The following is an 8,352-nucleotide window of genomic DNA, read 5'->3' as shown; positions in this document are numbered from 1 at the left end:
AGTTCAACCTTGCTTAAGTCTTTTGACTCTCTCATGGCCACTGTCTTGATCTCCCATTCTTTGGGTAAAGCTCTCATAACCTTCACAGCAATTTCACGGTTAGTATAAGTTTTACCTAAAGCAATAAGATCACAGATGATACTACTGAACCGTTCATCAAATTCAGCCATGGTTTCCCCTGGCTTCATTTTGGCGTTGTCATATTTTTGAATGGCCAAAGTGAGCTTGTTTTCCTTTGTCTGGTCATTCCCTTCACATAGCTGAGTGAGCTTCTCCCAAATCTCCTTTGCTGTGGAACATGACTTGATTTTGCTGAACATATTCTTATCCAGTGTTTTGTATAGGATGTCCCGGGCCACATTGTCAAGATTGGCCTTCTTTTTGTCCTCAGTGGTCCACTCAGCTCTTGGTTTCTCAATCATTTGTCCTGCACCATCGGCTAGAGCTGGGTTGACCTTCATAATTTTGATAGGACCGTCTGTTATGACATATAGCATGTCATCATCCTGTGCTGCAAGATGTGCCTGCATGCGAATTTTCCAATCATCATACTCTTCTTTAGAAAACATAGGAATTCTGTTGAAAGAAGTCATGATTTTAAAACTTCAGATCAGCAGTTGAGAAAGGAACCCGCTCTGATACCACTTGTTGGGATCGGTTCAGAGGGTAGAGGGGGGGTGAATACACTCTGAAACTTTTCTTCTTCTTCTTCAAAATGATCAAGTGAGGTTTAGTTCACTTAATCTGTTTTCTCAACTTCTAAAACGGTTTGAACAACTTAAATAGTGCGGAAATAGTTCAGAGGTTTTAGTGATGCAAAGTTTATAATGCAATGTATGAGCAGAATGTAAGATAAATAGCAGTAAAGACTAAGGCACGATTTATGGAAGTTCGAAGGCTTAATCCTTCTACGTCTCCCCTTCTTCCACTTAGGAAGGAATTCACTAGAAGACTTTGGTTATTACAACGTCTTGTAATACACCCACTTCAGACTTAGGACTTATCCAATGCCTAATCCGAAACTCCTAGATTTACACAGATAAGATTCTCAGTTCTTATCAGACTGGTGGAAGCTTTCAGAGTAGCTTCAATTCTCTTCAACAATGAGTATAGTTGAGTTGAGCTTCTCAAACTGCAGAGCGGTCGAGAGGCTTGAAAACCCTAGGATGATCCTTGACGATCAGATATGTGAACTGTAGGCGAGGATTTATTTGAGCAGCAAATGAATGATCTTGTAAGTGTGCTCAAGTATATCAGATGAGAACTTCTGATATTATTCAAGTGATTGAGTTGATTGAGATTTTTCTGAATTGCTTGTCTCTCTTTGTTGTCTACTCTTTTTTTTTGTTGTCTTCCTATCACTTCTTGAGCAATCTTCCCTTTATATAGGTCAATCATCAACGTCTTTATTTTGAACGTTCTGATGCTGCATTGAATGCACATTTAATGCTCATAAATGCATTGATGATTCTGCATGAAGATCGTACACTGCAGACAACTTCCAGGGTCCAAAACTGGAATAAACGGTCGAATGCTTTATCTGTAGTCATTCTGTGTTTTTGCCATTTTGGTGCAACCTGTTGTCTCGATTGCAGGAGTCAACATATCTTCTGACACGCCGGTTCTGCTTTTAATAAAAGATCTTGCAAAGAACATCTTGTCACAGGTACTTGTCTTGAGATATCCTGATAAGCAGTTGGCATTCTACCTGTAGAGATATTTGTCCTCTGCTGGTTTGAATAACCAGTCGATAAGCTTGTGACTTCAACCGGTCGAGAGACAAAGGCGGTTGACAAGCTTCCGGTAGATAGATTTATCCTCTGCTGGTTTTGATAGCCAGTCGATAGGCTTGTGACTTCAGCCGGTCGAGAGCAAAGGCGGTTGACAAGCTTTCGGTAGATAGATTTATCCTCTGCTGGTTTTGATAGCCAGTCGATAGGCTTGTGACTTCAGCCGGTCGAGAGCAAAGGCGGTTGACAAGCTTCCGGTAGAAGTTGTAGTAGATTCTTGAAATACAATGGTTGGCAGCACATTCCTATACAATGAGTTGTTGTTTGTTATCACCAAAATATCGGATTCAACAACATTTAAGATAAAAAATAAAAATTAATAAAACAAAAAATGTTTGCTAAATATTTATAATTGGATCTTAATAAAAATTGTGTATTATGAGTTGAATAGATTTAAAATTATATTATAAAGGGGTCAAATATGTATTTTTAATATTTCACAAGGCTATTTGGTGCAAAAAAAAATATCAAAATGTTTGCCCAGTTGCATGAGGGCGCGTGCGAAATAAACAGTCGTCTGAAGGGGCGAGTCTGTTAATTTTATAAAAGGTCAAGGTTAAAGATGCCTATTAAAATTTCATAGGGGAAAAGTGTGCATTTTCAATATTTCACAGGGGTGTTTGATGCAAATAACTCATTAAAAAAGGCCTGGTTGGATCATGTGTTTTGGATCCCGGCCCACAATTTGTTTATTTTACATTTTTAGAAATTTTATGATAATTAATATTTTAAATATTTTATGTATGATTAATAAGTTTTGAATGCTTTATATTATTTGAAATGTTTCATATATGATTATAAACTTTAAATGATTTATATGATTTATCATAATTTATGTTTAATCGATTAATTTTGAAAATTTATATTATTTATAATAAGTTATTTGTTAATGGATTTTTAAATATGTATATCATTTATAATTATTTAGGTGTGCTTTTTTTTAAAAAAAAATTCATATTTTTAATTTTTTTTAAATTTTTGATTAGTTGACCCGCCCAACCAGCAATCTGATGATGAGCCGAATTGACAGCCCTAGTTAGGGGTGATCACATTTTTTCAAAAACCGCCCGAACCGACCACCCCGCACCGCACCGCCGTATCTCATTTTTTGAAATAACCGCGGTTTTAAAAAAAAATGAAAACCGCCCCGCCGCCATGGTTCGGTTATAATTTTTGGCCCAAACCGCCCCGAACCGCACCGCCGTGTATAGTGGTATTTAGCTAGGGTTATATTTATAGTACATTGTATATACATTATACACAATAGATTCGATCCTATGTCGCCTCCACTCTCTTCTCTCTCAACTCTTCTTCAAAAAATTCTCCACTCTTTCTCTCTTCATAATCTATTTACTACATCTCTATACAAATATCAATCTTCAACCTTGTCTAAACATATTATAGTTGATTAACTTTATTTTGTCGCTTGATTGTTATTTTATTTAGTTTTATTTTATTTATTATAGTTTTCATTCATTATTCTAATAATTTGAATAGTTTTATTTTTTTTTCCATTTTACCTATCATTAAAAAAACCGCGAACCGACCGCAACCGCTTAAAACCGCCGAAAACCGCGAAAACGATTTTACATATAAAACCGCAACAAAAAAAATAAAATATAGCCGAACCGCAATTGACAATTCGGTTTGAATTTCTTATGAAAAACCGCCAAACCGCACCGCGATCACCCATAGCCCTAGTCATGATGGTGGTGATAGATTAGGGAGGATGATGTGAATTTTCAATTTTAAAAAAATAAGTAAAAAGACACGGTCGCCAACGGTGTGCTAGCTCACATATATGAACATCACATATATATATATTCCACCTTCGATCATGAATAAAAGCATCTCACCTGAATTGAACTTCCTAGGCAGCCACCTCAGATGATCATGACTGAAAAACCATCGAGTCATTGTCGTGGACACCCATTGCAGTTGCCAGAATAACCCAAAAACATTTAACACCAATTAAAAACCAAATAATTATTACTTGAACAAAGCTTTCAAGAATTGCTCGAGCTTGCCTAAATTTTGGATGTGAGCAGGGACGGATCCATGAACCCCCGAAACAAAGAAAGGCAACCCGAAAATAGACACCGAAATGGATCCGTCGGATGAAGTTCATGAGGGTACACCTTTCGATTTTTTGAAATTATAAATAAAATTTCAAAATATTTTCTTGCTCATTCTCATTCTGGCCCTTCACTCGATCAAAAACAGCACTTCAAAAGTGTAAGTAGCATCAAACCACCAGAAAATTAGAGTAAAAGCATCACCAAGCACACACACACATATATAAATATATTCGTAAATATACAGATAATTTATAGTCCAACGAATTGTGATAAATCGACACATACAAGTGACTAAAACAATAATCAACTCAAACCTGGAACAAGTCATTCGACTGTATAAAAAGATATAAAACACCAAACTCAATCAAGTGTACCTTTCTTTTCTTTCCTTTCGTATCGTATAAACATTTCATTGATTGTGTTGGTTCCTGTACATCTTATCTTTTTCAAACTTGAATGTTATCATTGTCAATGGTGTTCATTTGATGGTTTGAACCAAGAAGGTTTTCAAGTGATCGGTTCTTCCTGTTACGAACCTTGCCCGCCTCCTTTAACAGTTCAGACAACCTCTTCTTCTCATCGTCCACATCTGGATTCGCAGTTCCGAGCTTCTCTTCTCTCATCCCAACAACGAGTTCAAGAATTTCAATTGCATCATCCACCCTACACGGAGAATCAACATCTGTCAAGATGAATATAAAAACCAAAAACTAACGATTCACGATAAATGCTCTTTTGTTGATTCATATTTGCTTACCAAGAAAGATCCGAGGGATGTATCATAAACAGCAAAAGCAACAAAACCATCTGATTAACGTCAGATTTTAGTGTTAGAATGACTAATCTACATATGGTGAAGCTGGTGGATTTTGTAGGTATGGGTGATTGCAATAGTACTAAAAACTTCAAGTGATGGTAATGGCATAACTCAAATATTCATAACATCCCAAACACTTGTTTCAATCATTGTGCCTCATAGATAACAACACATGACAAGAATGGAAAATTGTTATTCACCTACATATTCTAATGAAAGTTTCGCAAGAGCATTCACTTGTTTAATAACAGCATCACATCAATCACAAATCCTAGGTGCACTTCTCTAGACAAGAGATGGATTTTTACCTGCCAACGGCATCATATGTGCCAGCAAGGTTACTGTATACTCCAAGCGTGTCAGGGTGATATTGTCCATATTCTTGCTCCAAAATGATCCTTGCTTCTTCAAATAACTGCATTGCCTCATCAATAGCATAGCGTTGCACGCAGGCAAGGCCCATTTGATTAAGTGCGATCCCAAAGAAAGCCGATTTTTTCTCCCCACTGGCACGGAGCTTTGTAGTTGCACTTTTAAGGGAGGTATAGGACTCGGAATACTTCCCTAACATGTAATACATAACTCCCATTTGAGCTTCAATGCCAGAAACCGTGTTTTGCTGACCAGGGGAGTCGTTATATATCTTTAGCGCCTTCTGTAACAACTTAAGTGCCTGTTCAACCTCCTCCATTGACTCATATATTGCCGAGATATCAGTGAGACCACTAGCTATTTCCTCAGGAGCAATCCCGGGAACTGGTTTTTCATAGATTCGAAGGGCATTCTCACAGTAGGATTTAGAATCCCTGAAGTTTCCGGTCTTGTAATATAAGTCAGCTAGACGAACAAAAACAGAAGCAACCGTAGGATGGTTTTCTCCTTTCGAGGATTTAAGAGACGTCAGTGCCTTTTGATAAGCAAAAACTGCTTCATCAAACCTATTTAGAGACAAATATGCGTCCCCAATGCTGCAGTCAACAGATGCCACATCTTTTTCCTGCCCATTGGCCACCATGGCCATACTAGCTAATACAAGATGCTCAAGAGCAGCCTCGTGATCACCCTTCGATTCACAAATCATCCCCATGAGTCTTCTGTCTGCTGCCTCTTCGAGGGAAGCAGGCAGACCATTCTCTCTATGTATGTCAAGAGCCATCTGACAAAGCTTTTGAGCTTCATTAAACTGCATAGCTTGCATGTGAGCTTCGGCCAAATACCTACAAGTCTCACCAACTCTGGGGTCATTATCTCCAAGAACTTGCCTTTGGAAATCCAAACCATTTGTGTAACACGAAATTGAATTCTCGAACTGACCCAACATTGCAAAAGTATCCCCCAACTGCATATAACCAGCGAATTTAGCAAGGGCATGATCTTGGCCATTCTCGACAACAGGAATCTCAATCGAGTGCTCTAAAAGTGGAACAGCATCACCATACTGGCCTAAGCTGCAATATATTGCAGCAGTGACATGCAAACACATTACTACGTCTAAACTTGGCTTCCCACCAGCACATTTCTCAAATGATTTTGCAGCACGCAGTGCCAAATCAAGAGCTCTCCGGGGATTATCCCCAGAAGACATCAAATCCCTAGCCTGCTTGAGCAGAAATGGCCCAAGGTCAGGATTGTCTAAGCCCGCTTCAGAGTTCTCATTCCCATTCTGCAATTTCGGGGTACCCATCGGAGAATTCCTGTATTTCTTTAACGACAAACCCGGAGCTGATGCTTTCTGAATATTCTTATCATTCTGCTTATCAATGCGAGGCTTCACTGAACTTTTGTTTAGAGGACTTAACACTGAAGAAGCATTCTTTGACAATTTATTGGGATTCTCTACTGAAGAACTCTCTTTCTTAGAACCAGAATCACTCTCAAGATCGCTGTTCTCAGGCTTCTGCATCTCTTCATCTTCTTCCATTATCTGCACCTCTCTCATCTCTCCTTCAACAAGATGGCGTAACTCAGAATCGATCCGAGACTCGTCTCCCTCAGATCCAAAACTACGCCTCGATGGCGATTGATCTGAACTCTGCATCTCACAGACTTTTTCGTAAAGATGGTCGATGGAGGTATCCACCAACCCATCAGCATTATTAGCTACATCCCCATTCTGAGGAACCTGGGAAATCAAACTGCAATTAAAAGTTTCATTATCACCCGGTTTTCCCTTAGCATTCTCGTCCTCAATCACTTCATTCGCAGCCCCTTCTCTATGAATCCCTTCCATAACAATTCCAGGCATGCTAATACCCTGAAAATAAAGGAACCCCCAAAACAAAATCAAACAGCTGCTACACAATCTCACAAATCGAACAAAATAGAATATACTTCAGATAAATGCAACCAAGTTTTTTTAATCCAATCATCAAACAGAAAGGAAACCAACAAAAAACAAAAACAGATCCAAATTAAAAAATCCAATACATGACTTCAGATGCCACCTCAAGGTTGGCTTTTCATCTCTTAAAACAGAGCGGTCGCGCAAATTTCGAGAAATAGAATACGCTTAGCCCCCTTCAACAGATCTTGACAAATTATGCAACGTAACAATACTTGACAGCAGAAGAACATTAACTAGTGAAATTAATACACCAAACTCAACAATAACGCCTTATCAGAACAAAAAAAAAGGATAACCACAAAACAAAAAACAAAACAAAACCTTGTACAAATGTGAACATCACAACTGGCATCATTTAAAGTGCTCGCATACTGCACTTGGATAAAAGAAAAACAGAAAAGAACAAAAATTTAAACCGGAACAAGAGACCAAGAAAACAGAGAGAACGAAAACAAACAAACAAAAGACGAAAGATCAAACCTTTTAGCAAAAACCCATGTTGAAGAAGGAAAAAACCACCGAAAGAAGAGAGAAAATAGTGGGAAAAAATAGTCTTTTGATGGGCTCCTTTTAAGGTGGGTCTGCCGATCGAAAATGGAAATTTTGGCGATGAAAGTGAAAGTGACAGGCGATGAGATGGGAATTCGCGGAAAGTGTGAGGGCAAATTGGGGAATCTGAGAATGTTGTGTGGTAAAATAGTTGCAGAGGTAGAATGTCAGAGTGAGTGAAGGGGAAAGGCCACTTCTTCCCAAATCTCTCTCTACGGAAATTCTTCTGCCGTAGCCGCTTTCTTATTTTAACGTCCTTCTTGCCACGTGGCATCACGTGGTTGGTCTTTCTAGGTATAAAATTTCTAGGTACAGAAAATGCTTTATAACATGTTTAACGATGAGATGAATTTGGTGAATTTGGTGTGAGGAAGTTGGTAATTTTATTGCATGATGATGTTAGCAATGATAGATTTATTGAGTGTGAGATGATGTTGTAGAGATGATGTTGAAATATTAATTTTTTATTTCATTAAATATATATTTTTATTTAAACACAAAATAAATTTACATAATTAAAAGAAATTAAAATTACAAATAATTAAAATATAAATATTACAAAAAATTCAAAAATACACGAAATTAAAAAATTTAAAAAAATACAAATAATTAAAACAAATTACCAACAACAAAATATAGCTGTTTGATCAATTTTTTTTAAAAAAAAGAGGAAGAAATATTTGCATAACGAATAAAAAAATCAAATTACAAATAATCTGACCATGCAATTTAAAAAAAAAGAAATTAAAAAAAAGAAAAAAAAAACCGTTTGAT

The 8,352-nt window shown here is 37.4% G+C and overlaps 1 protein-coding gene across 4 annotated transcripts; it reads right to left on the bottom strand.

The window, feature by feature from the left end:
• Nucleotides 1-4,057: 4,057 nt before the first annotated feature.
• Nucleotides 4,058-7,772, bottom strand: LOC140880358 (protein KINESIN LIGHT CHAIN-RELATED 3-like). 4 transcript variants are annotated; one of them, XM_073284718.1, is made up of 3 exons: nt 7,510-7,772; nt 4,994-6,939; nt 4,058-4,531 (listed from the first exon to the last, which is right to left on the bottom strand). In XM_073284718.1, exons 2-3 carry the CDS (start codon nt 6,928-6,930, stop codon nt 4,315-4,317), a joined length of 2,154 nt encoding a protein of 717 aa, XP_073140819.1. In that variant the 5' UTR covers nt 6,931-6,939; nt 7,510-7,772; the 3' UTR covers nt 4,058-4,314. The 4 variants fall into 4 exon arrangements, with proteins under 4 accessions (XP_073140819.1, XP_073140820.1, XP_073140822.1 ...); XM_073284719.1 differs by lacking the exon at nt 7,510-7,772 and adding an exon at nt 7,351-7,486; XM_073284721.1 differs by lacking the exon at nt 7,510-7,772 and adding an exon at nt 7,113-7,288.
• Between the last annotated feature and the right edge of the window lie 580 nt (nt 7,773-8,352).

The sequence above is a fragment of the Henckelia pumila genome, chromosome 2 (genome assembly GCF_033568475.1).
Source record: "Henckelia pumila isolate YLH828 chromosome 2, ASM3356847v2, whole genome shotgun sequence".
NCBI classification, from domain to species: domain Eukaryota; kingdom Viridiplantae; phylum Streptophyta; class Magnoliopsida; order Lamiales; family Gesneriaceae; genus Henckelia; species Henckelia pumila.
Note: the sequence above shows the minus strand (reverse complement) of the source record. Positions and strands in the feature narration are given on the sequence as shown.

Bases quoted from the DNA above. Each gene is read 5' to 3' on its own strand.
- LOC140880358 (XM_073284718.1), bottom strand. From the start codon at position 6,930: ATGCCTGGAATTGTTATGGAAGGGATTCATAGAGAAGGGGCTGCGAAT. The intron at 4,532-4,993 runs GTAAAAATCCAT...TTCTCCGTGTAG, and splicing joins ACATATGATGCCGTTGGCAG to GGTGGATGATGCAATTGAAA.